Source organism: Leopardus geoffroyi, chromosome A2 (assembly GCF_018350155.1).
Source record: "Leopardus geoffroyi isolate Oge1 chromosome A2, O.geoffroyi_Oge1_pat1.0, whole genome shotgun sequence".
NCBI classification, from domain to species: Eukaryota; Metazoa; Chordata; class Mammalia; order Carnivora; family Felidae; genus Leopardus; species Leopardus geoffroyi.
The window spans coordinates 14,386,944-14,414,885 of NC_059331.1; the positions used below are offsets into that span (position 1 = coordinate 14,386,944).

General features: G+C 46.9%; 2 protein-coding genes across 5 annotated transcripts in view; one reads left to right on the plus strand and one right to left on the minus strand.

Annotated features, from left to right (window-relative positions):
- The window catches only part of SUGP1 (SURP and G-patch domain containing 1), a 32,467-nt gene extending 5,484 nt beyond the window's left edge, over window positions 1-26,983 (minus strand). Inside the window, exons 1-8 of one of the 2 annotated variants that reach the window (XM_045492548.1) lie at window positions 26,849-26,983; window positions 24,531-24,705; window positions 20,323-20,423; window positions 18,671-18,871; window positions 16,444-16,555; window positions 16,015-16,115; window positions 15,006-15,129; window positions 6,142-6,497 (exon numbers count right to left, since the gene is read on the minus strand). In XM_045492548.1, the coding sequence (XP_045348504.1) occupies window positions 6,142-6,497; window positions 15,006-15,129; window positions 16,015-16,115; window positions 16,444-16,555; window positions 18,671-18,871; window positions 20,323-20,423; window positions 24,531-24,705; window positions 26,849-26,882 (1,204 nt within the window). In that variant the 5' untranslated portion in view covers window positions 26,883-26,983. Of the gene's footprint in view, window positions 1-6,141; window positions 6,498-15,005; window positions 15,130-16,014; window positions 16,116-16,443; window positions 16,568-18,670; window positions 18,872-20,322; window positions 20,424-24,530; window positions 24,706-26,848 lie in introns of both variants that reach the window. The other variant, XM_045492547.1, reaches the window with a different exon arrangement.
- Window positions 26,984-27,198: 215 nt separating this feature from the next.
- Window positions 27,199-27,942, plus strand: part of MAU2 (MAU2 sister chromatid cohesion factor) — a 30,310-nt gene continuing 29,566 nt past the window's right edge. For 2 of the 3 annotated variants that reach the window (XM_045492545.1, XM_045492546.1), the window contains exon 1: window positions 27,199-27,513. In XM_045492545.1, the coding sequence (XP_045348501.1) occupies window positions 27,238-27,513 (276 nt within the window). In that variant the 5' untranslated portion in view covers window positions 27,199-27,237. The remainder of the gene's footprint in view (window positions 27,514-27,942) is intronic. The other variant, XM_045492544.1, reaches the window with a different exon arrangement.

Genomic DNA, 27,942 nt, shown 5'->3' on the forward strand with positions numbered 1-27,942 from the left:
TGGGTAGCTTGGTTGAGTGTCTGACTTCGGGTCAGGTCATGATCTTGAGGTTTGTGGGTTTGAGCCCCACATTGGGCTCACTGTTGTCAGCCTGTCAGCCCACTCTCTGCTCCTCCCTCACTTGACTCTCCCAAAAATAAATAAATATTAAAAAAAAAAAAAAAAAAAAAAAAAGATTCTTGGGGCGCCTGGGTGGCGCAGTCGGTTGGGCGTCCGACTTCAGCCAGGTCACGATCTCGCGGTCCGTGAGTTCGAGCCCCGCGTCGGGCTCTGGGCTGATGGCTCAGAGCCTGGAGCCTGTTTCCGATTCTGTGTCTCCCTCTCTCTCTGCCCCTCCCCCGTTCATGTTCTGTCTCTCTCTGTCTCAAAAATAAATAAAAACGTTAAAAAAAATTAAAAAAAAAAAAAAAAAGATTCTCTGTCCCTTTCTCCCACTTGCATGTGTGCGCACTCTCTCAAAAAAAAGACATCCCAGGGGCGCCTGGGTGGCGCAGTCGGTTAAGCGTCCGACTTCAGCCAGGTCACGATCTCGCGGTCCGTGAGTTCGAGCCCCGCGTCAGGCTCTGGGCTGATGGCTCGGAGCCTGGAGCCTGTTTCCGATTCTATGTCTCCCTCTCTCTCTCTGCCCCTCCCCCGTTCATGCTCTGTCTCTCTCTGTCCCAAAAATAAATAAACGTTGAAAAAAAAAAAAAAAAATAAAAGACATCCCTGGGGCGCCTGGGTGGCGCAGTCAGTTAAGCGTCCGACTTCAGCCAGGTCACGATCTCGCGGTCCGTGGGTTCGAGCCCCGCATCGGGCTCTGGGCTGATGGCTCAGAGCCTGGAGCCTGTTTCCCATTCTGTGTCTCCCTCTCTCTCTGCCCCTCCCCCGTTCATGCTCTGTCTCTCTCTGTCCCAAAAATAAAATAAAAAAACGTTGAGAAAAAAAAAAATTAAAAAAAAAAAAAAAAAAAAAAAAAAAGACATCCCCCCACACCGTACCTAACAAAAGAGCCTCATGATATATGAAGCAAAAATTGACAAAATTGAAGGGAGAAATGGACAGTTCAACAATAGTAACTAGAGATGTCAATACCCCATTTTTCATATCAATAAGGATATAGAAGATTATAGAAGATTAAACACTACACCAGCGATGCCTAACAGATGTATACAGAACATGCAATCCAGCAATGGAAGAATATAGTCTTCTTGTGTGCACATAAAACATTCTCTAGGAAAGACTACATTTAGACTACAAAATGAGTTTCAAAACATTTTAAAAGACTGAAATCACAAAGTATCTTTTCTGATCACAATGGAATCAAGCTAGAAATCATTAACAGAAGGAAAACTGGTAAACTCACAAATATGTGGAAATTGACATCTTAAACAATCAATAGATCAAAGAGGAAGTCACCAAGAAAGATTAGAAAATAAGAGATGAGGGGCGCATGCGTGGCTCAGTCAGTTAAGTGTCTGTCTTCCATTCAGGTCATGATCTCATGATTTGTGAGTTCGAGCCCTGCATGTCTGTCTGTCTGTCTGTCTCTCTCTCTCTTTCTCTCTGCCCCTACCCTGCCTGTGCTCTATCTCAAAAAATATATAAACTTAAAAGATCTCCAATTAATAACCTAACTGTCCACCTTAAAGAACTAGAAAAGGAAAAGCAAACTAATTCCAGAGCTAGCAGAGGGAAGGAAATGAAGATTAGAATGAAGATACAGGAAATAGGAAATATAAATAAGGTACAGATGGGGCACCTGGATGGCTCAGTCAGTAAGCATCCAACTCTGGCTCAGGTCATCATCTCCAGGTTTGTGAGTTCGACCCCCACATCGTGCTCTCTGCTGTCAGTGCAGAGCCCCCTTCAGATCCTCTCTCCCCCTTTCTCTCTGCCCCTCTCCTGCTCGCGAGCATGCACATGCTCACTCTCTCAAAAATAAAGAAAAAGAAGAAGAAGAAGAAGAAGAAGAAGAAGAAGAAGAAGAAGAAGAAGAAGAAATAATATGGTAGAGTAAATCCATAGAATCAAAAGTTGTTTTTTTTTAAAAAGATGAACAAAATGACATACCTTTAGACAGATTACCTAAGAAAAAAGAGAAAAAATTCACTAAAATCAGAAATCAAAGAGGGAGGGAATATTACTAATGATTTTATAGAAATAAAAAGGGATTGTAAAAGAATACTATGAACACCTAGAAGCCAACAAGTTGGATAACCTAGATGAAGTGAACCAATTCCTAGAAACCCATAAATTACCAAAACTAGCTCAAGAAGAAATAGAAAATCTGAATAGACTTAAAACAAGGAGATTGAATCAGCAACCAATAACTTCTCATCGGGGCGCCTGGGTGGCTCAGTTGGTTGAGCATCCGACTTCAGCTTAGCTCATGATCTTGAGGTTCATGAGTTCAAGCCCTGCATCAGGCCCACTGCTGTCAGTGCAGAGCCGGCTTCAGATCTTCTGTCCCTCTCTCTCTCTCTGCCCCTTCCCTGCTTGCACTCTCTCTCCCAAAAATAAATAAATCTCTAACACACACACACACACACACACACACACACACACACACACACCCTCCCAACAAAGAAAAGCCCTGAACCAGATGGTGTTACTGGTGAATTCTACCAGACATTTAAAAGAATAACTCATGCTAATTCTTCTCAAACTCTTCCAAAAAATTGAAGGGAACATTTCCTAACTCATTTCAAAACACTACTATTACCCTGATACCAAAAGCAGACAAAAACACCACAAGAAAACTAGAGACCAATATTCCTTATGAATATAGATGCAGACAGACGCCAACAAAATACCAGCAAACTGAATACGATCACATGGTAAAAGGATTATGCACCATGACCAAGTGGGATTTATCACAGAAGTGCAAAGGTGGTTTAAATAGTTCTGATACCAATTCCAAATGTGTGTATGGTTGGGGTCGGGGGGGAGAGGAGAGGGTTCCCCACACCAACAAGCAATTCTCAGACACCTGCTGGGTGTCCTGTAGTTTAGTTCAGTTCTATCACTATCTACCAGGAGGTAGCATCAGATTTCATGGGTTAAGGGGTCAGTCTTACAAGACTGCTCCTCCCTCCCCCATCAACTTTAGATGCCAACTGCAAGCCCAAGTCATCACCTATGCTTCTAACTGGCTGTAGATCAGAGGTTCCCACAATCCCCTCTCTAGATTCAATTAATTTGCTACAGTGGCTCATAGAACTCAGAGAACACTTTACTTACAAGATTACTGCTTTACTTATATGTCATAAAAGGATGTAAGTTAGGAAAGCCAGGTGGAAAAAACAAGGTATGGGGAAGGGCAAGGTATGGGGCAAGTGCCCAGAGCTTCTATGCCACTGAGCATGCCACTGTCTCTGAACCTCCATGTGTTCATCAACCTGGAAACTCTCTGAACCCAGTCTTTTGGGTTTTTTATGGAGGCCTCACTGCATAGGCATGATTGATGAAATCATTAGCCGCTGATCAATTCAACCTCCAGCCCCTTTACCCTCCCTGGATATCAGGGGGTGGTGGGACTGAATGTTCCAACGTTTTACTTATGGTTGGTTCCCCTGGCAACCAGTCCCGATCCTTAGGTGCTTTCCAAAAGTCACCTCAGTAACATAAAATCCAGTTGTGGTAGAAAGGGGCTTATTAATAACAAGACACCCATTTCACCTTTATGGCCCTGCATTTTCATGAACTGAGGACGGAGACCAAATAATACAACAAAAGATGCTCCCATTGCTGTTATCACTCAGGAAATTCCAAGAGTTTTGGGAGAACTGTGAGCCAGGAACTGTGAACAAAGGCCAAATACATATGAGAAATATTACTTTGGTCACCTGAATGGTCAAATAGGTATTTCTTATAAACCACAATATCGCATGGTTCAATATAAAAAAATTAACCAGTGAAACACGCGTTAGCAGACTAAAGGAAAAAAAAAACATCCAATCATTTCAATTGATGCAGAGAAAGCATGTGACAAAATCTAACACACCTCCATGATAAAAACATTAAATAAACTAGGAACAGAAAGGAATTTCCTCAACACGATAAAGGTCACATATAAAAAACACATAGCTAGGGGCACCTGGGTGGGTCAGTTGGTTGGGCGTCCAACTCTTGGTTTTGGCTTAGGTCATAACCTCACGGTTTTAAGGGTTTGAGCCCTGTGTCGGGCTCTGTGCTGACAGCTTGGAGCCTGTTCGAAATTCTCTCTCTGCCCCTCGCCCAGCTCATTCTCTATCTCAAAATAAATAAATAAACTTAAAAACAAAAAACAAAGTTAACATTACACTCAATAGTGAAAGGCTAAAGTCATTCCCCCTCAGATCAAAACAAGGTAAGGATGCCCATTATTCCCACCTCTATTCAAATGGTACTAGAAGTGCTAACTAGAAGTTCTAGCAATTAGGCAAGAAAAAGAAATAATAAGAGGGATCCCACTTGGAAAGGAAGAAGTAAAATGATCTCTATTTGTAGATGACATGATCATAATTATACACAGGAAAACCTAAAAAATCCATGAAAAGATTGTCAATGCTAATAAATGAATTCAGGAAAGCTGAAGGATCCAATGTCAACATGCAAAAAAATTCAGTTGTATTTCTATACATTAGCAACAAATAATCCTAAAAGAAAATTTTAAAAGCAATTGTTTAAAAGGCATTAAAAAAATAAATCACTTAGGAATAAAGTTAACTAAGGGGGTATAAGACACATACAATGAAAACTACAAAACATGGTGAAAAATTAACAAAGACCTAAGTCAATGGAAAGACATCTTGTGTGCACAGACTGGAAGACTGGTTGTTGTTGGTGGTGGTGTATTTGTTGTAAGAAAGACTTAAATACCGTTAATGTGTCCATCCTGTCCAAAGCAATCTACAGACTCAGTACAATCTCTATCAAAATTCCAACTGTTTTTACGAAATGGAAAAGCGCATCTGAAAATTCAAGACCTTCAATAGCCAAAGCTTGAAAAAGAACAAAGTTGGAAGATTCACACTCTCAATTTCAAAACTTACTACAAAGCTACAATAATCAAAATAGTTGGTACTGATCTAAGGATAGACATACAAACCAGTATAATAGAATACAGAGCCCAGAAATAAACCCTTACATCTCTGGACAATTGAGTTTTGACAAGGGTGTCAAGACCATTCAATGGGGAAAGAAAAGCCTCTTCAACAAATGGTGCTGCAACACTGGATCTCCACATGCAAAAGAATAAAGTTGGATCCTTAGCTTATATCATATATAAAAATTACCTCAAAATAAATCAGAGTTCCAAAACATAAAAAAACCCAGAACATAGGGGCAAATCTTCGTGACCTTGAATTTAGCTTTGGTTTCATAAATGAAACCAAAAGCACAGGCAACAAAGGGAAAAATAAACCGAACTCTGTCAAAATTTAAAACTTCTGTGCATCAAAGGACACTATCGAGGGATAAAAAGACAATCCACAGAATGAGAGGATGCATTTGCAAACCATGTATCTGAATAGGGGGTTGATATGCAGAATATATAAAGAATCCGTACAACTTAAGAACAAAAAGACATGCCAATTTAAAAGTGGGCAAAGGACTAAAACAGACGTTTCTCCAAATAAGCTATACAAATGACCAATTAGTACATGAAAAGATGATCAACACCATCAGACATTAAGGAAATGTGATTCAAAACTACAACGTGATTCCACTTTATACCTACTAGGACGGCTATTATAAAAAGGCAAAGATGTGGAGAAATGGGAAGGCTGTGCACGGTTGGTAGGAACAGAAAATGGCGTACTTGCTACAGAAAATAGTTTGGTGGACCTTCAAAGAGTTAAAGAGAATTACGATATGGTCCAGTGATTCCACTCCTAGGTATGGACCCAAGAGAATCAAATCACGGATTCAAATGGTACTTGCAGACCAAAGTTCACAGCAGCACTATTCACAGCTGCCAAAAGGTGGAAACCCATGTGTCCATCAACCGATGAATGGATAAAGTGCAGTCCAGCCATAAAATGGAATATTACTCAGTCATAAGAAGGAATGAAACTCTGACACATGCTATGCTAGAACACAGATGAACCTTGGAAACATTCTGCTCAGTGAAAAAAGCCAGACTATCCTGACACAGGAGGGGGAAGGGGGTCAGCCCACCTGACAGAGGTGAGGGAGAGGCGTCTACATCCCTCTGTACCAGCTCGGCGGGCGGGAGTTCCACTTTGTCCTCTTCAGGCCCCCACCGGCTCTTTCGCTTCTTTTTCACAGTGGCTGTGGTGGCCGGCTTCCCAGGGATGGTTGGAGCTGGGGTGACTGCAGGCGAGGGGGCAGATGAGGCAGGGCAGGCAGCAGCTGGGGGTAAGGACCCTGATGGGGTCTCAGGAGGGGATTTGCGTTTCAGGCTGAGGTCGGGTGCCATGAGAGTGCCTGTGGGGCCAGCCTTAGCTTTCCGGAACTCCTCCAGCTTCTGGCGGTAGTATTTGTACCCTTGGCTGTTGGGTTCGTATAGAAAGCTGCAAAGGAAGAGCGGGGGGCACACCATCAGCTGGGCCCAAGCTCCCTGCCTGATTCTGGGCAGGAGCAGCTTGGGCCTTGTGCACACATGCTCAGGTTAGCCAGGGTTATGGCTTGAGGATTGAGGTCTCCACCATGACCTCCTGCACTGCCAGGCTTTAGTGGCTGCTGGCTCCGGGAGCCCAAGCTTGAGGAACAGTGCGACTTACTCAGAGCTTGTCACCATGTCACTCCTATGAGCACTGGTCAAAGTCCCTATGCCAGCGCTGTCAGACACCCATCACAACATAATTGATCCCGTTTCAAAAAAAAGGGGCAGGTTCTCTCAGACCTTCCCCAGGCTCTGTAGGGCTTCCTCCCCTGCTTCTCTAGATGAGCACACTGGTGCCTTCAAGAAATCCTGAGTTGGGAGAGACACCTGGTGCTAGAAAGGCAAGATCCGTCCCAAACCTGACAGCTTGGCACATCTGTGCTTCTCTCTGATGTATCCTTGAGAGGCATCAATAGCAAATGGAGCCAAAACAAAACTCGGAATGGATAGGGACTGCACTCCAACTGAAGGGCAAAAGCCCCCACCTCACTGGAAGCCGAGGGTCCCCTTGGTATCCCCTCCCACCCCCGCCACTAACCCCAGTCCCAAGTGTGAAGCAGGCAGAAACTACAGCTCCCTCTGCACCTGCCCAGCATCTCTCAATTATGCAGGTCTTGAGCTGACAGTCCCAATTCTGGGGCCCACAACAGAGGGAAGAGTCACAGCTCAGCTCCACACAGCAAAATCTGTGTATAGCATGGGCTACACAGGTCTCAACAAGAGGGGCTAGACCTGCACTCATGAACCTGGAGGTTCTGGTTGCAGCACAATACTGTGCTATAAAGCAGTGGGCAGGCTCGAAGATGCTGTAAATTCTTTTCATACAAAAGAATGATAGCAGAAAGAAACCCCAAAGACTGTTTCTATGTGTCTCCATGAGAGCCAGGAAGGGGTAGAAGGATCCCAGCCGTGCTAACACTGGTACCTAAGGTGGCATAGAAGGACGGGGAGATGGTGGCATCTCCTTTGTACTCCTTCATACTTCTTCACCCCAGAAATACACAATGTGAACAGATCTACTTCTATTAAAGAGATTGAGTGGAGCACCCCTGGCTATTCAGTTGGTAGAGCATGAGACTCTTGATCTAGGGGTTGTGAGTTCAAGCCCCACGTTGGGCATAGGGAAATTGAGTAAGAACCTTTCAAAAACAGAAAGCACCAGACCTAGAGCAGTTTACTGATGAAAATACCAAACATTTAAGGAAGAAATTATATCAATTCTCTACAATCCCTTTCATAGAACAGAAACAGAGAATACTTAACTTATCCAATTACCCTAATACCAAAACCAAAGATTTTGTAAGAAAACTACAGATCAATATCTCTAATGAACACAGATATAAAAATCTTCAACCAAATATTAGCAGACTGAATCTACAAATGTGTAAGAATTACAGGGGGATGGGGGGACAGGCGAAATAGGTGAAAATGATGAAGAGATACAAACTTCTAGTTATAAGTGAAGGGGGGTGAAAAATACAGCATAAGAAATATAGTCAATAACATTGTAATAACTTTGTGTGGTAACACATGGTAACTACACCTCTCGCAGTGACCATTTTGTAATGCATATAATTGTCAAATGACTATATTGGACACCTAAAACTAGGTATTAGGTGTCAGCCGTATCTCAAATTAAAAATTTTTGAAAATTTTTAAAAAAGTATACATCACAACCAAGTGGGATTTATTCCAGGCATGCAAAGCTGGCTTAACATGATCATATCAATAGCTGCAGAAAAAGCCTTTGACCAAACCCAACACCCATTAGTGATAAAAACATTCAGTAAACTAGAAACATTAAGAGAACTTTCTCAATTTGATAAAGAGTGTCTACAAAAAACCTATAGCTAGCGTCATACTTAATAGTGAGAAACTAGAAGTTTCCCCACTTAGGAACAAGGCCAGAATATCCCACCCCAATGTTTTCAACACTGTACCAGAAGTCTTAGCTAATGCGAACAGCAGATATACCAACTGAGAAAGAAGAAATAAAACGATTTTCAAGTAACATCATCTATGTAGAAAAAATAGATTAAAAAACTGTTGGAACTGGACAGCCTGGCTGGCTCACTCAGTTAATCGTCTGACACCTGATTTTGGTTCAGGACATGATCCCAGGGTCATGGGATTGAGTCCCACTGGGCTCCGCGCTAAGCACGGATCCTGTTTAAGATTCTCTCTCTGGGCACCTGAGTGGCTCAGTTGGTTGGGCATCCGACTCTAGATTTTGGTGCAGGTCATGATCTCACGATTTGTGGGATTGAGCCCCACATAGGGTTCTGTGATGACAGAGTGGAGCCTGCTTGGGATTCTGTCTCTCCCTCTCTCTCTGCCCATTTCCTGCTTGTGTGTGCATACACACTCTCTCTCAAAAATAAACATTAAAAAAAATTTTTTTTTTCCTCTAAGAGAAAAAAAAATTTTAAACTCCAAGAATAAGTAATTGTAATAAGGCTGCAGGATACAAGGTTAATATACAAAGCTGGTGCTTTCCTATACACCAGCAATGAACAAGTGGACTTGAAATTAAAAGCACAATACCATTTACATTAGTACACAAAAAAATGAAGTACTTAGGTGTAAGTCTACAAAATATGTGCAAATTCTATATGATGAAAACTAGAAAACTCTGATGAATGAATTCAAAGAACTAAATAAGTGGAGACATATTCCTTGGCTCAATATCGTCAAAATATTAGTTCTTTCCAATTTGATTTATAGGTTCGATGCAATCTGAGTCCAAATCCCAACAAGTTATTTTGTAGGTATTGACAAATTGATTCTAAAGCTTACATGGAGACAAAAGACCCAGAATATCCAACACAATATTGTAACAAGAACAAAGTTGGAAAACTGACACTACCAGACCTAAAGGCTTACTGTCATATCAAGGCAGTGTGGTATCAGTGAAATAACAGACAAATAGACCAACAGTACAGATGAAGAAGGGCCCAGAAATAAACCCATATAAACATGGTCAACTGATCTTTGACAAAGGAGCAAAGACAGTCCAATGAGGCAATGACATTCTTTTCAACAAATGATACTGAGGAATTGGACATCCACATGCAAAAAAAAAAAAAAAAAAAAAAAAAAAAAGCGCAAAACAAAATGCATCTAGACACAGACCTCATACCCTTCACAAAAATTAACTAAAAATGGATCATAGACTTATGATGTAAGGCTATAAAACCCCTAGAAGATAATATAGGCAAAAACCTAGATGACCTCATGGATGGCAATGACTTTTTAAATATGCTAAAGTCATAATCATGAAAGAAATTCAAAAGCTGGACTTCATTAAAACTTCTGCTCTGCAAAAGACAGTTATCAAGAGAAGATACACCATTGACTGGGAGACAATACTCGCAAAAGACACATCTGATAAAGGACTATGAGAAAATTATATGAAGAACTCTTACAACTCACAATAAGAAAACTGGGGCGCTCGGGTACCTCAGTTGGTTAAGCATCCAACTTTGGCTCAGATCATGATCTCAGTTTGTGAGTTCGAGTTCCGCATTGGGCTTTGCACTGAAAGCTTAAAGCCTGGAGCCTGGCCTGCTTCGTTTTCTGTGTCTCCCTCTCTCTCGTTGCCCCTCCCCTGCTTGTGCTCTCTCTCAAAACTAAACATTTTTTTTTTTAGATGTTTATTTTTATTATTTTTTTAATTTTTTTTTTTCAACGTTTATTTATTTTTGGGACAGAGAGAGACAGAGCATGAACGGGGGAGGGGCAGAGAGAGAGGGAGACACAGAATCGGAAACAGGTTCCAGGCTCTGAGCCATCAGCCCAGAGCCTGATGCGGGGCTCGAACTCACGGACCGCGAGATCGTGACCTGGCTGAAGTCGGACGCTTAACCGACTGCGCCACCCAGGCGCCCCTAGATGTTTATTTTTGAGAGACAGAGCGCAAGCTGGAGAGGGGCAGAGAGGGAGGGAGACAGAATCCGAAACAGGCTCCAGGCTCCGAGCTGTCAGCACAGAGCCCGACACAGGGCTTGAACCCACGAACCGTGAGATCATGACCTGAGCCAAAGTCAGACGCTCAACCGACTAAGCCACCCAGGCACCCCAAAAATAAACATTAAAAAAAAAAAAAAACCCAGTAAGAAAACAACCCAGTTAAAAAAAAACGGGCCAATAATTTTAACAGACACTTCACCAAAGGACATATACAGAGGGCAAATAAGCATATGAAAAGATGTTCTGCATCCTAGGTCATCAGGGAAATGCAAATTAAAAAACACTCAGAGACCACTACACATTATTAGAATGGCCCAAATCCAAAACACTGGGAACATCAAATGTTGGCAAGCATGTGGAGCAACAGGAACTCTCACTCACTGCTGGGAAAAATGCGAACGATACAGCCACTCTGGAAGACAGTTTGGCAGTTTCCCACAAAATCAAACATACCATACACTCTAGCAATCACGTTTCTTGGTATTTACCCAAGAGTTGAAAACTTACGTCCACCCAAAAACCTGCACACAGATGTTTACAGCAGCGTTCTTCACAATTACCAAAACTTGGAAGCAACCAAGATGTCCTGCAGTAGCTGAATGGACAAACTGTGGTACATCCAGACAGTGGAATATTACTCAGTGGTAAAAAGAAATGAACTGTCAAGCCATACAAAACCACGGAGGACTAAATCTTAAATGCATGTTAGTAAGTAAAGGAAGACTATCTGAAAAGACTACATATTATACAACTCCAATTATTTAACATTTTGAAAAGGACAAACTATGGAGTCAGTAAAAAGATTAGTGGTTGCCAGGAGGAAGAGGGGATAAATAGGCAGAACATGGCTGATATCAGGGCAATGAAAATACTCTGTATGACACCATAATGACAGATACAGGTCATTGTACATCTGTCTAAATTCACAGAATGTATAACACCAAGAGTGAACCCTAATGGAGACTATGGACTTTGGGTGATTATATCAATACAGGTTTGTCAATTGTAATAAATGTACTACTCCAGGGGCACCTGGGTTACTCAGTTGGTTGAACGTCCGACTCTTGATTTCAGCTCAGATGGCCTCAAAGTTTGTGAGATCGAGCCCTGCGTCGGGCTCAGTGCCAAAAGCACACAGCCTGCTTGGGATTGTCTTTCTTCCTCTCTCTCAGTCCCTTCCCAGTGCGCATGGTCTCTTTCTCTCTCAAAATAAATAAAATAATAAAAATAAATAAATAGATAACTCTGGTGGGAAATGTTGATAAGAGGGGAAGCCGTGCATGTGCAGGAGCATATGAGAAATCTCCGTGCCTTCCCTTCAATTTTGCTGTGAACCTAAAGAGACTCTAAAACAATGACATCTTAAAAAAAATTAAGAGACAAAAGCAAAAACTTTTTCAGAAGAACAGTTGGCTGGATTTCAAAAAGATGCTTGGCACCAGAAAGGCTATGATATAGATTTAAAGCTATTTGGTTCCTCTAAGAAAAGCTGACCTGTGGGATTTGCTTACTGGTGCAGGTGGGAAGCTCCTGACAGGGTAGGTTTTCTCTAGGCTCACAGGCCCCAACTTGGCCTCAGCTGCTGGTTTGCACTGAGTCTCCTCCAAGTTGCCCCCAGAGGCAGCATCCAAGAGCTCCCTGTGGGTCTGTCTGTGTGATGGTAGAGTTAACAGCCGCCATTTGACCTGGGCTCCAGTCAAGAGTGCAGGGGATTGTAAAGCAAAGATTCCCTTGGGTAGGAGCGAATCTGCCTCTCAGTTAATCAAACTTAACATGTTGGTGTCTTTCGTTCCAGTCTTTCTTCTCACTGTAGATTTATCTGAATGGTGCCGTGATTCTACTTTCTATGTTTTTTTTTTTAATGTTTATTTATTTTTGAGAGTGAGAAAGAGCATGAGTTGGGGAGGGGCAAAGAGAGAAAGACACAGAATCTGAAGCAAGCAAGCTCCAGGCTCTGACCTGTCAGCCCCAATGCAGGGCTTGAACCTACGAACCGTGAGATCATGACCCGAGCCAAAGTCGGACGCTTAACAGACTTAGCCACCCAGGGGCCCCTCTATTTTCTATATTCTGATTTAAAAGATTTTTTAACTTGACACATAAGGCTTTCCTGTTAAAACGGCATGGAGTGGTGGTGAAAGCACATCCTCCCACTGGTCTCCTTGCCTATTTCCTCCCTTGGGAGAGGCCAGTAACAGGGCTTTGAAAAGAACAACGTGGCTCACCTGGGTGACAGGTTAGAGTGGCACATGGCTTGTGGTGGATGCTGTGCTCGCTGCTACAACCTTCACCCACGTGCCTTCTGATGGCCGCGATTCCACTGAGGAGATGCAGTTATTAAGAATTTAGCCCACTGAGTCTGGACATTAACGTGTTACTCATTTTTTAAGACTATGGATGAGAATGTACTTAACATTATTTCTGGGGCAGCATCTCAGAAGTGGCATGACTGGTCAAAGGAATGGGTGTTTCCAGCTTCTTTATAGATAAGCAGTTGTTACAGATATGTTTCCCACAACACAGAGCTTGCTGGTATGTGCCTGGCCCACACGAGGAATCAGGAGGGCAGGGAAGGGCCAGGAGAGGCAAATACATGAGCTGCTCCTGTTAGATTTGGAGGTGAAAGAAGATGCCTCACACTTGATTCCATGCGAAGATTAAACAGATCACACTGCTCACCTTCAGCTACTTCCCCACCAGGCACTCTAGGTTCTGCCCTTGCCCTGGTTGCCCCCTTCTTCCCTCTGGCCTCCACCACAGTAAAACCCAACGAGTTGGGCAAACACCAATGAAGCACAGAGGAACCAGAGCTGCATGCGCTGAGGGCATCTGTCAGCTCTGATCCCAGAGGAAAGGTCTGGCCAGTGCTGCCGGGCCCTGGACCCCTCTGACCAAGGAGAGGGCTTGGGCTTGCAGCCTTGACAGAAATCCACAACCTTGCTCACTTTGCCTGCTGTAGATTCTCATGGTCAGCTCTACTTATGATGAGCGATGGTAAACTAAGTATCTTTCTTAAATAAACCTCCTTAGGTAAATGAGGCTTAAAAAACAAAAAAGGGTACAGAGACTTTTAAGTAGACTATTAAGTCAATGCTGGTTTGGGGGGTGCAGAGTGACAGCTGGTATCACAATAATGTCAGGAGATCTCAGGTGGGTCTTTAGGCTAGGCAGACCCCTCTCTTGAACCCCAGACCCAAACACCCCACGGCCCCCACCAGGGTACCACGGCCCAGGTACAGCATGCAGGGATACCTGAACTCCCCAGCAGCCTTCTCCATGCTCTGGTCCACCGAGTAACTGAGCCATGGCCCTCCCCTCCACTAGCCTGCAAGGTTCTATCAGCCCCACTTCCTGATGTTCCTCCTCTGCCGGTGTGCTTTGGCCTGGCGTGTCTAAGCACCCTCCACAACTGTGGCCAGTGACCTTGGAGGCACAGTTCACCCCATCACGCTCTGCGTGGACCTTCCAAAGGTGCTCAGTGAACACGTGAGCCCTGCTTGGCTCCAAGGCCCACCTGCACCGCACACAGACACTCACCTCTGCACTCCCAACCGCTATGGCACAGTACCTGCATCTCTGCTGCTTCACTCCTGCTTCCTTTGTCCTGAGTGCCCAGCCACTAAATCAACTAGCCCAGACTGTTGCTCCTGGACTTTTTGTTACACATGCCATCATATCTCTTCACTTTCTGAGTTGGAACCTATGTTATTTATGGCCAAGAACATCCTCATGGGTGCAACACCTCCACACTGAGTTCAGCATCCACCTCATAAGCCCCTGCTGGGCCCTACCTAGCAGCAGTGACTTCCCAACCCCCCCCCACTCCAACAACCTGCCGCCAAGGAACCTCCCCTAGAAAGGAGGAAGTGCAGAACCCACCCAAAGAATGCACAGGTACACACAGACCCAGCCTGAGGGGATGGGATGTGGCTGCGTGGCTGGAGACAGCAGGGAAGTCAGGCTGCTTGTCCCACACCTTCCGTGGAGCCTGCACACAGGCTGAGGGTTCCCGCTTCACACAGCCTAAGACACCACATTCCCACTTTCCTCACATTCCTTCACTGTCAACGTCTGATCCTATAAAAATACAAAGTCAAAAACGGGAAGAGCCTGGCTCTCTGCCCAAGAGCCTGGCTTACTCTTAGCCTAGGGCTGCCATCTCTGTACCAAAGGGAGCCTGGCAAGCACCAGAGACTTTCTCTATAAGGCACGTGGAAAATAGAAGACCCCAAAGGCCCTGCACACCTGCCTCAGAGATGATTTGAGCTCTGACAAGTAGTTGACCATGGGGTGGCAGAGCTGGGTTCAAGGGTCAGAGTTACTGGACCCAACCCTGCCACCTTCTGACCATGGGACTCTGGCACGTTGAGCCCATGGGGGTTGGGGGGTGGAGGGGGTGCTGTGATCAACGTGTATGGATGGGTCACCTATTTAGTACCCCCCTTACCTGAATGCCTGGTTCTCGCGGTTGTTCTGGAGAGCGATGGTTTCCACTTCTGGACCCCCGTCTGCTATGAACCTGGCCAACTTTTCTGCAAGGTTCTTGGCCTCTTCATCCTCTGGGGGTGAAACTTTAAGCAGGCTGTCAGTACTGAGCTCAACTCACCACACCCAACAGCCTAATTTCTGCTAAGAACCCCATGGGCAACAAGAGGGGTTTATTTTAGGAACAATGCAAAGAAAAACAGGCAAATGGGAATCAGATTACTACACTGGGACCAAATACCAGAGTTAATATTACAACATCCCACCCCGCACCCTGCCCCTTCCCGCCCCACAGATCACAGAACAGAATGTGAGTGAAGGTCTGGATCCAGGCCAGAGGGGATATGGGAGCCCCACCTCAGTCTTTCTCCCAGGGGTTGCCCATCCAGGTCTCACAAGGGAGTGGGCCTGGCCCTCCTTTCCTGGGGAGGTCAGGGCAGAGAGCCTTAGGTGACAAAAAAAAAACCGTACCTACCTCTGTGGCCTGTGTTTGGCCTAAACATCGATGCCCCTGCCACTTACCATAATCTGACTGGGCTTTTACTTCTTGACAGCTGGAGACCAGCTAGCATCTCCCCCTCCCCTGATACTCATTCCACCAAGAGCTCACTGCCTCCCTCCCCAAGTGTCAGGCACTACATTTATCTCTAGGTCCTCCGTGCCAGACAGGCAGGAGCTCATTTATACTTAAATGACCAAGAACCAACAAGCAAGCACTCCTCCCTCCTACCCCCTTTAAAAACACAGAGCTGAGCTCCAAAACATAATAATGACCTTGACCTTGGCCCTCAGACTCTTTCCCACCTCAGACCACTGGTGGGGAAGGCAATGCCCTGGCCACCTGAGAGGGCACAGAACTGGGCCATCGGCACCACCCCATGTACAGCAAGCCTCCAGGAACCCCGATTCCACATGGGGTGTGTTTTGTCCACACACCTCCCCAGAACCTCCCACATCCTCCACCCACTTACCTTTCTGAAAGGCTGCCTGCAACTTCTGCGCTTCCTTTCTTATCTCAGCCACCTTCTTTCTGTAGTAGAGGAATTCCCTGCTATTCTTATCATGCAAAAACCTGGAGAGAAGTTTTGCAAAACAGAGAGGAAGATGAGCAGTGGGGATGGGGTGACCCAAGTAGCTTCTGAAGAATGTTGTGCAAAGCAAGCTGGTGAGCAGAGACACCTTGATGGGGCCCAAGACTAAGTCTCTGCACCACACTGGAGCCCCTGCAACTTCCGACATGAGTTAGAAAGCACTCAGAAACTCGGAACAGCATCTGGCCCGTGTGAGCAAGCACCCAGCCCCGACCAGCCTTAGTAACCAGTAGGGTTTTACAAGAATACACATTACTGTGTGACAAGAACATTAAGTTGTGGTGGCCTTCCCCTCCCAGAAATACTTACGAAAACGCCGGGTTATCCTTGTAGTTCTCCATAGCTACTTTTTCTAACTCGGGGCCTCCTTCTGCCACAAAGCGGGCCAATTTCTCTATCACTTTCCGAGTCTCGGCTCCCTCTGGGGGTGAAACTTTAAGGAGGCTGTCAGTACTGGGGTTCAACTCACACACCTCACAGTCAACAGGCACACTCTCTCTATGGACCACAACGACAGAGGGGTGGGGGAGAAGAGGGTGAAATGCGGGAGGTTGTCGGGTGTCCTGGGTCCAAGCACATAGCACTGTGATGAGGGGGGTGTCAGTCTAAACAATCTTTGTGAGAGACACTGGGTGGGAGAGAAGGGTGTGAGCCTCCCAGAGACCAAGCCGATCCCCAAACTGGGAGGGAGACATCAGAAAACATAGCCAGTCTCCCCCTTTTTTCTGAAATGCTTAATTCTTTTATTTACCAGTGTTCAGTTTAACAAATTTGTTTCCTGTCACCAAAGATGACAAATTCCTTTTTAAAGTATCGTTACAAACTCTGACTTAAACACATCAAGAGTTTCAATCCATTGATTTAAATGTATCAGGTGGGTTTCAATCCATTGCAATTAATGTCATCGCAGAAGCTCAATTGTCCCCTCTTGGCTGGTAGAGCCTCTTCAAGCTGGCTCCTGAGGTCTTTGGGCCTGACCCCAGGAGTCTCTGACGGCCTTCTCGCTATCTGCTGGGATAGGGTGCTCCAGGATCATCTCATACACTTCCTGACCAAACCTAGAGCCAGCCATTTCTCCAAGAAGTCCTGGTTTCCACGAGGGAGAAAGTGTGTTTCCAGACCACCATCTGGGTGCCAGAGGCGCTCACTGCAACAGGCTTAATCATTACCTCAGGGCCTTTTCAGTGAACAGAGCTATAAAAATATTTCTTAATATTTGTATTAGCCTCCCCGCCTTTGATCCACATGGAACTTGCTTTTGTATCTCATTGCCGGCCTGTTCATGAGGCATCTGTCAGCCCATTTACGCTCACGTCCCTTTTATGAGAACTCCCAGGAGAAATCTCTCACTGCCAGTGCCTAGCAATGTTCCCTGCTCTTGGCAAGAGGGCTAGACACTGAACCTGCAGCCAATCTTATTCCCTTTGTTGCTTCAGCTGCCAAGAAACTGAGGGATAGGGGTCGGGGACCTGTGGCTTGAGGAGGATCCTTAAGAGGTCACACAGGGACATTCTGTACCCACCTTTCCCCCAGCCTTACCCTCTTCCTGAGTGCCTGGTGATGACCTGCTTGCCATTTACAGGCACAGGTGCTTTTCTGGGGCCGCATCAACAGCAGGCCATAATAGGCCTCAAGGACCTTGAGACACTGCCTCTTGTGAAGCAGCACTTCCCATCAGAGCACTGTCAGAGCCGCTAGGATGCCTCAGGAAAAGCACCCTCCCTGGCTCCACCCTGAGAGATACTCTACGGTGCGAGGTTGGCCACTGACCTACTCAGATGCATGGCCAGAAGCCAGCACCCTCATCCAGGGTAACAAGTCTAAAGGCTATCACAGCATAACTACATAGTTACTTCAATCTGTCCTCACTGTCAGGGTGATATGACTGCACCAACCAGTCTGGGGCAGAGGTGGTGCAGGCATCCTCATGGCTCAGATGGCACTGAGGCCTTATTCTGAATGTGGATGGAGTTAGACACAGTAGGAGCTCTGCTGCCACCACCTTCCACCCTCCTACACAACAGGGCGTGGACTGGCTTTCCAAGAAAAATGATCATCCTTCCCCAGGGCAGGAGAGCATGCCCTCCAACACGTGGGCCTGTACCTCTGGCCCAAACTGGTAAGCACAATAATCCACAATGGGAAGAGGCACCTCTGGTTCTAAGAGGGCTCAGAAAGTGTGCACCCAGGCTAGGGAGCCATGGAAGCTCCTCCTCTCATGTTGGACAAGGACAGACAGAAGCAAGTGCTCCTCGGAGAATGTCCCTGCCCTGGTTGGAGACCAGCCTACATGAGCGGAGGATGGTTCCTATGGCTCCCAAGACAAAGTCCACAGTCTAGAGCACCTCCACACTTCCCTCTCACTTCTTCCCACGTTCTTTCTTCATTCCCCCTAACCATGGAGGGCCCCACTCTGGCCCTCAGCTCAGCCTGGAGGCCCCCCACCCCCAGCCACACTTTCTTCGCTGGCTGTGGGTCGCACCCACGGAGCTGGAGGAGCAGTACTGGAAGGAAGGTGGCAGCCCCCGCACCTCACCTTTGATCTCTAGCCACTGCTCGTAGTCTTCCTCCTCATCCTCATCAGGAGACTGGAAGACACTTGGGCGGCTGGCCACAGGTAGCTGCTTGGCATGCACGTAGTTCTTCACCTGGCCTGGTGGGCTGCTGATGAGAGGAGGCCTCTTGCCAGTGCGGGGGAGTACTCGAGTGGGGGCACTGGGCGTGCTGGGTGGGGCATCTTGGGATGGAAGGAAAGATACTCATGCTCAAGGTCTGTGGTGCACAATTCCCTGTCTTCCCACCTAAACGTATGCACAAATGCATTAAATGGGGCTGGGTCCTTGGCTTCCAGCATGGCAACTGGTAGGGGGTGGGAGCTCATTGAGGACGCCATCTTCATTTCATAGAAGAGGACACTAAGGCTCAGAGAGGAACGATTTGTCACAGTCACCCAGCCTGAAGAAGATAGGCTGGGCTCTGCAGGCAGCAGCTCTGGCAGAAGCCTCCCTAACACCTGCACTCAAAGCCCAGGGATGTGCCAGTTCTTCTGGATAAGACCTGAATCCCCACACCTGGCTTATAACCACTCCCTCTCATTGTCAGTGGCAAGCTGATGACAGCCTATTCAGGGCTTTTCAAACACAACTCCTGGCCTGAGGGCCTGCGGTGAAGGACTGATACAGTCTTTCCTCCCTCTCTGTGGGTGAATTTGGCTTTAGGTTAATTTTCTCAGCTGTCTCCTAGAAAACCTGACAAAGATTGATGGTGTTTTGTTTGGTCAGAAACGTTCTTACATTAAAAGCTGATCAGTAAATCGCACAACCACAGACATGGGTGGGCTCCCTACAGCAAGGGATTCTCATACCTCACATGTCTCATGGAACTCCTGTGGGCCAGGTGCCCCCCCTCCCCCAATGGATAAGGGTCCCATCCCTCACATCTGAGCTGCTGCTCTAAACCACACTGCGGCCCCACAGTCCTGGTGTTGGGTTTATAACCCTCCAGGGAGCTTCCCTGGTATAATCTGAAATTGGTCCTTGAACTCAGAGGGCAAGGAAAGACCAAAGAAAGAGGCAGGCCACTCCAGGTTGGTGGGTAACAACTGTAATAAGCAACAGAAACTTACATGAGGCTTGTCTTAGGTGGCAGCAAAATGAATGGATCCCCACACCCACCCACCAAATCTTGAAAGTTTGTATTAAAAAAAAAAAAAAAGGCCTTAAATGGGTTCAGTCAGGTGTTCTCAATACCACATCCTATCTCAACGCTATGTGCTTAGAGTAGCCTCTGGGAGCGGGGAAGACAAGGAAGCCCCACATTTCAAGTATAGGGGAGAGACTGAGAAGCCTCTGGAGTGCCAGGATCCAGCTCACAGGCACATCTTTTCAATGACATTCCCCAACACCTGGGCCATGTTTAGTCAGGGTCCCCCACCCCCACTGACTGAAACCTGGCTTATTTGTCTCTGCTCCTATGGGGCAAGCACTTTGAAGGCTGGGTCTATGCTCTCCCCCTGGGCATTTACTATAAGAACGAGAAGAATCAAAGTCCTCAATGAATGCGGGATGAGAGGAAGAAGTCTGAGGTGGGACCTGCTGTTTCTGAGACGCCCAGAGACCTCCAAGGGGAAAGAGCTGGCAGAGTGAGCCCCAACAGCGGGAGACACAGGATGGGGGAGACCGCACTCACCTGTGCTAGTTTGTGCCTTCTGCAACTTCAGAAACTGCTGCAGGAAGCTGCCATCATTAGCAAACTTGTTGGAAACAGAAGAGTTGTGTGCATTCGCAATTCTAGACCCGAGACAGAGGACAAAGAAAGTGAGCCACAAGAGGAAAGGCAGGGGCCTGCCTCGCCCGTTCGCCCCCAGCATTCTCACCTAATGGGACCCAAAACCTGCTCCCAAACATGTCTGGGAACTACTGAGAGCAGCCTTCTTTGCAAGATGGAACACTCTTATTCTGGTCAAGGCAATACTACCTATATTGATGTTATCTCTACCTGCAATATTGACCCTACAGGTTCAAACAGTATCTCCAACAAAACAGCTTAAAAGCACCTGATCCTCCTGCACAGCACCTGTCATACTTGTCAACTAATTAGCTGGGCTGCTTATTGGCTCCTACGTCTGTCTCTCCTGCCAGACAACAGAGATTTCTAAGGCAGGGCCTGTGTGTCTGCGTCCATGTGTGACTGCAGTTCTGGGCCTGGGCCAGCCAGCGCTTCTGTGGGTATCACAGGTGCACAGCACCAACACCCAAAGCAGTCTCTTGGTGGAAGAACTAAAGGGGAATATTATATTCTTATTATTTTTACACTCTTTTTTGTTTGCAAAAAGTATATTTAAACATGTATTTTCAACAAGTCAGCACTAAAGCAAATGCAGGGACCCAAATGTTTAATTCAAATCTTGGGGCGCCTGGGTGGCTCAGTTGGTTAAGCTTCCGACTTCAGTTCGGGTCATGATCTTACAGTCCATGAGTTTGAGCCCCACGTCGGGCTCTGTGCTGACAGCTCAGAGCCTGGAGCCTGCTTCAGATTCCGTGTCTCTCTCCCTCCCTCTCCTTCTCCCCCTCCCTCTCTCTCTCTCTCCGTCCCTCAAAAAAATATTTAAATTCAAATCCATTTTCCCTGATAAAAGCAATAGATGTTTATTATGGAGCAATCAGGAACATATAGAAATAGAAATCAAAGGGAAAAATCCAAAAGTCTTTTCCCCTGAGAACAGCCACTGCTAACTCTTTGGTATTTTTCTTTGAAATAGGAGGAAATAAGGCTACAATCATAGTATATATCCTATTCTTCCATTTTCTGCTGTAACATACAATCTTGCCCAAATCTCAGAAATTCCTTGTATATACTGCTTTCAAGGCCCTACCTTACTCCATCCAATAATTGGTAAAAGCTTATTGAGCCCATAGATCTAGCCTTTTTCCTTTAAAATTAAGTTTTATTCTTCTAGAAATGTTATAACAAACTAAAAACGGAAACACCCTCATCACAAAAAGCAATGGTTAAATAAATTATAAGACTTCCATAGGGCTGCAGATGAAGGAGCCCTGAAAAGCTAAAATTTTAGAAACAAAGCAATAAAGCACATTAAGTGAAAAACAAAAAAAGCAGGATATGAAACAACTATAGTATGGCCCTATTTATATCAAAAAAATTTGAATTTAAAAACACAAGTATTTGAGTTAAAAATTATTAGAAAAATCCATCAAAATGCAACCAGCACTGTCTGTGGGTTGCAGGGTTATGACTGATTTTGGTTTTGCCTTGTTTTCCTCTCCTTTATTTTCCAGAATATCTACCCTGTATAATTTTTTTTTTTTTTTTTTTAACACAAAGGAGGATCTGCAGATAACTAGCTTTAGCATTAAACAAGCAGGGGCCTTTGGCAGCCCTTGTGCTCATACTGTTACCTCCCTCAAGAGGGAGGGAAAGAAAGTGGGGACAATGAAAGACAAGAAAATACCTCAGGGCAGCAGCAAGACAGCAAATGAATCCCACTTATTAACAGATGGTAAGGGATATTATGCCGTTAAAAATGCTGGCTCTTAGGGGTGCCTGGGTGGCTCAGTTGGTTAAGCATCCAACTTCGACTCAGGTCATGATCTTGTGGTTCATGGGCTCAAGCCCCGCATCGGGCTCTGTGCTGACAGCTCAGATCCTGAAGCCTGCTTCAGATTCTGTGTACCCCCCTCTCTCTGCCCCACCCCTGCTCATGCTGTCTCTTTCTGTCTTTCAAAAATGAACATTAAAAAAAATTTTTTAATGCTGGCTCTTAAAGAACAGATAAACAAAACATGTTCCATCCACACAACAGAATATTATTTGGCCATAAAAAGCAATGACGTCCTGATGCATGCTAAAAAGTGATGAATCTTGACAGCATTATGTCCAGTGAAAGAAGCCAACACAAAACGCCAAATGTTATATAAATGTCTACAATAGCTTAATCCACAAAGGCAGTAAATTAAGAGCTGGGGAAATAAGGAGTAACTGCAAATGGGCACTGCGTTTCCTTTTGGGGTGATACAAATGTTCCAGAACTAGAGAGTAGTGATGACTGCATGATGCTGTGAATATACTAAAGAATCACTAAATTGTACAATTTCAAAGATCAATTTTATGGCATACTAATTACATCTCAAGAATAAACCTTGATGAATGAACCTATGATGGTTCTAAAGAGTTGTAATGCAAGGAAAAGCTTTTCTTTTAAAAAGTTGAGGGGGAAGTGGCAAATAAAATTGATCACAACTTTGTGAAACAAAGCAAAGACATGGGAGGGGACTATAGCAAAGTGGATGTCTTGAAGCAACTTGAATATTTCTTATTTCTCCAGTGAGAAATTCTATTGTTTTTTAAACATTTATTTATTTATTTTGAGAGAGAGTGCAATATAGACAGCAAGCAGGGGACGGGCAGAGAGAGAGGGAGAATCCCAAGCAGGCTCTGCACTGTCAGTGTGGAGCCTGACACGGGGCTCAACCTCACAAAACGTGAGATCACGATCTGAGCCGAAATCAAGAGTTGGATGCTAAATCGACTGAGCCACCCAGGCACCCCTTCAGTGAGAAATTCTAAAACTTGTTGTTCTACGCTTTTACAACAAAAAAATTAACTTTATTTCCAAAGCTACCTGTATTATGCACCCACCCGCGTGATGCTACCCTTCAGCTGTCTGATCCTGGTGTTAGGATCCAGCTGATTCTGGGATCTCTTGAAAGCATTCCTACAGGTCTTTCCCATCCTGGTACAAGTCCTTCCATAACTCTAGGGCAAGAGCCCACAAGCCCACTGACTGACAAATCACTCCATATCTAGTCTCCACATTCATGAGTGCCTCAGAGACCCCAGGCTCTGGGTTCCCATAAGAATATGGTCTAGGGGCACATAGGTGGCTCAGGTGGTTAAGCGTCTAACTCTTGGTTTCGGCTCAGATCATGGTCTCACAGATTGTGAGATGGAGCCCCATGTCAGGCTCTGCGCTGGCAGCGCGGAGCCTGCATGGGATTCTCTCTCTCCCTCTCTGCCCCTCCCCGCTCATGCACACACGTGCTCTCTCAAAATAAATAAATCAACTTAAAAAAAGAAACAATAAGGTCTAAGTTCTGCCCTCAAGGAGATGCCACAAATGCTTAGAAAAGGTGGGAGGGGAGCTGGGCCAGCTCTGGAGAGGGTTTAATATGTTCCATGCTTCACACCCCAGAGGAAGGGGCCTGCCTCTCTGATTATCGATCTCCAGCCTGAAATTCTTAGATCCTGTCATCCTGATCACATCACCCCTGCTCAAAACTCTTGGGAGCCCTCAACATTTCTCAGGAAAGGCAGGAGGGAACGCTGCCTGATCTACCCCCCTGCTTGGCTCTGAAACAATTCCTTTGGTGCAACAGCTTAGCCACCTGATACACAAGGGCTCTCTTCCCTTCCTGCCTTCTGCCAGACAGGCCTTTCCCTACTTCCTCAACAGGCTGGCTCTGAGAACACAGAAGAGCCTCTTCTGGGCCCCTACAGTGGCCGCTGCACCAGGGAACACACTACCTCATGTTACCCACTGGCAGCTCTGGGGGTAGAACTGGCACTCCCTTTATTAGTAGACCATGAGTCCCATAAGGATAGAGATGGAGTTTGGGTCTTTGCTCTGTGCTACATCTCTGGCCCCAAGGCCACAGCTGCTAAGCACTAAATAACTGGTGAATACAGGCAGGCCGTCTCTGAGCTCCCACATACCCCTCATTTCTCTCTTGCCACCTGAGCCTCCTGAAAAAGCATGTGTGTCACTCCTTGCATCATCAGGCTGTGGCCAGGTGCAGGTATAACCTGACTGATCTTGAACAGAAAAACTTCTGCCAGTGACCCTCTAAGACCCCAATCCAGCCACAAGGGGCACTTACTCGCCAGGATGTGGGGGCTGAGGGCTGATGACCACCTGATTCTGCTTGGCTTTCTGCTCCATTTTGGCTTCAATTTCACGTTTCTTCTGAGCAATGAGCTCTTCCTGGTGAAGTATGTTCATGTTCATTTTTCCAGACTTGGGAGGTGCAACCCCAAACCACCGGTTAGCTTTCCCTGGGGAGACAGAAGCATATCAGAAATCATCATTGCAGGGGGCACCTGGGTGGTTCAGTTGGTTGAGCATCCAACTTTGGCTCAGGTCATGATCTCATGGTTCGTGAGTTCGAGCCCCGCATGGGGCTCTGTGCTGACAGCTTGGAGCCTGGAGCCTGCTTCGGATTCTGTGTCCCCACCCCCCCCCCCACCCCTGCTTGTGCTCTGTCTCTTTCAAAAATGAATAAACATAAAAAAAAAAAAAATCATCGTTGCTCCACAAACGTTCAGCAGCTGCTACAGGAATGGCCCAGTTGCTGCTGCCTGCATCAACAGACATTTAAGCATCCATTTCTTTATTTACTCCATGAATGTTTACTGAGTTATGTACCAGGTGCTCTGCTCAACTAGGGAAGGGGTCTCTGCCCATTTGGATCTCACCTTGGGGTAAAAAGACAATAGACTTACAATGAAAAAGTACCCACAAAATCCTAAGAGCTCTCTGATAGAAACAAAAAAAAAAAAGGAGGGAAGAATAATAGAAGAGCAACCTATACAGCTAGAGCATCCAGAAAATAACTGTTAGCAAAGACCTCTTAAGCTAAAACCAGAAAGATAAAGAGCCAGCCTCCTGAAAAGCCACATGGGGAACTATCTTGGCAGAATAAGGAGAAGTTGCAAAAGCCTAAAGCAAAAAGAAGCCTGGTATAATCAAGGACCAGCAAGGGCCCAGTGTGGCCAGAGTGGACTGTTACAGGAATGGGGGTGGGAGGCCAATGTAGGAGTCCAGGTTTTACTTAAAGGGCTTTGGGAAGTGACAAGGGAGTATTATGCTGACAAACAGTATGTTTAAGGTCATTACGGCTACTACTTGGAGAGAGTACATGGTGGCAGCAAGAGACCAATAAAGAGGTGTACTGGCTCCAAGTAAAAGATAACGGTGTCTTCAGATGACCGTGTTAAGTGTAGAAATGAACAAGACACTTCAAAAGCGTCCCATGGGACTCAGAATAAAATCCAAATTCTGAAAGTTGACTTTCAGAAATGACTCCCCTCCTCACTTCCACTTCATTCTTTTTTTAACTTTATTTTGAGAGAAAGAGAGAGAGAGAGCAAGTGGGGGGGGGGAGAGGGAGGGAGGGAGGGAGGGAGAGAGGGAGGGAGGGAGGGAGGGAGGGAGGGAGGGAGGGAGAGGGAGAGAGAGAGAGAGAGAGAGAGAGAGAGAGAGAGAGAATCCCAAGCAGTCTCTGCACTGTCAGCGCAGAGCCCGATGTGGGGCTTGAACTCATGAACCATGAGATCATGACCTGAGCTGAAGTCGGACGCTCAACCAACTGAGCCACCCAGGTGCCCCCCACTTCATTCTTGATATTCTTCAAAACGACAAGCTTCCCTCCAGGCACTCCCATAGCTGGCACCCTCTCATCTCAAATGCTTTCTGCTTAAAAAGACCTTCCTTGACTACCTAGTATCAGCAGCCTCCACCTCCATTCTCTCACGTCATTATAACCTCTGTAAATATTTCCTCTTGGTGCACTGTCTGACGCCCCAGTAGAAAGTGATCTTCAGGAAGGCAGGGCCCTTTTTGGTTACCACTGCAACCCCAGCGCCTAGCACTGTGCCTGGCACACAGTATTTACTGAATGGGTGAATGCACCCCAGTCGGAGGTTGGGGGGGGGGGCGCGGCTAGTCTGGGAGAGAGGGAAAGGCAAGCCTTGTGTTCAAGTGGGGGCTCGAAAGACCCAGGTAAGTGTGTACAAGGAGTCCTTGAGTAGTTCGGGAAAGCAGCTTTTCCAGAAAGCGGACACAGGCCAGACGGCGGCTGCTCGAAAAAAGGGGCGCAGGACAGCCCAAGGTTGCCGCTGTTTCGGGGAGCAGAGCTCTGAGCAGCTCTGAAGGCGATTATTTCGGAAAGAGAGCGCAGGACTGCCACAGTGGCGGCCTTTACGGAATACCCGCGCCCTCAGCAAACCAGGCGGTGGGGGCAGCAACTGGGTCTGGGGTCTCGAGAGACCGGGAAGATGCAGAAGCCGCCGCTTCGGGACGCCCTGGGGGCTGAGGCGAGGGGCTAATAGGTCGGGGTAAACCCAGCGGGACGACGAAACGGCGACGCGTAGCCCCGAGGACCCAGGCGGACGCTTGAGGGGAGGCGGGAGCTGTTACCTGCAACATCCCGGTTGTCCATCTTGAGACTCATCCAATCCCACAATGCTCCGGTTCCACTTGAGAAGACTAGTTATAGTGCGCATGGCCTGATGGGAGATGTAGTCTGTGTCGGCCAACCAAGCCCGGCCACTCCGTGGATACCTGGAGCCTTTCCCCAAGGAAAGCAAACCTCAGCCTATTGGCAATTTCTGGTCTCAGTCCCGCGGACCAAAGGGCATCGCCTTTTCTCACACCGTCCCGGAGCCTCAGCCACTCCAAAGACAAACTACATGTTCCAGAATGCTTTATGCGGCAGCTCTCGCGAGAGACGTGAGAAGCGCCCCGCCCCGCCCCGCACTCCTGCTTCCGCCTCCCTGTGGCGGCGGCTTGTTGTTGTGGAGGCCGAAATGGCGGCTCAAGCAGCGGCGGCGGCTCAGGCGGCGGCGGCCCAGGCAGCGCAGGCGGAGGCGGCCGAGTCGTGGTACCTGGCGCTTCTGGGCTTCGCCGAGCACTTCCGCACTTCCAGCCCGCCCAAGATCCGCCTGTGTGTGCACTGCCTGCAGGCCGTGTTCCCCTTCAAGCCGCCTCAGCGCATCGAGGCCCGCACGCACTTGCAGCTCGGTTCCGTGCTCTACCACCACACCAAGAACAGCGAGCAGGCGCGCAGCCACCTGGAGAAGGCGGTGAGCGCGGACCCGGCCGCGAGGGAGGAGGCGCGGGCTCTTTTCGGGGCCTGGGCTGACGGACTGCGACCCCGGCGGGCAGGGGCCTCCTGGCCCGTCTTCGGGGACCTGGGGCGCGACTTCAGGACGAGCAGCAGGACCCCGAAGCCGCCAGCCTCTCAGGGCACCCGAGGGCCTTTCTCTGTACCTTACTTAACGTCTTTGGTGACACGCAGGACCCCAGGACCCCGCTCAGGGTACTCGAGAGTTGTCTCATCAGGAGCAATAGGGTCCCCAGATTCTTCAGGATTTCGGGAGGATATCATCTTGTTGGCGCCCATGGGAACGCCACCAGATCTGCCAGTGGGTCCTGCAGCTTCCAGCTCTCCAGGGCTCAGCCCCGGGGGCATCATCATGACCGTTCCTTCCAGAAGTGACTCAGGATAGGGG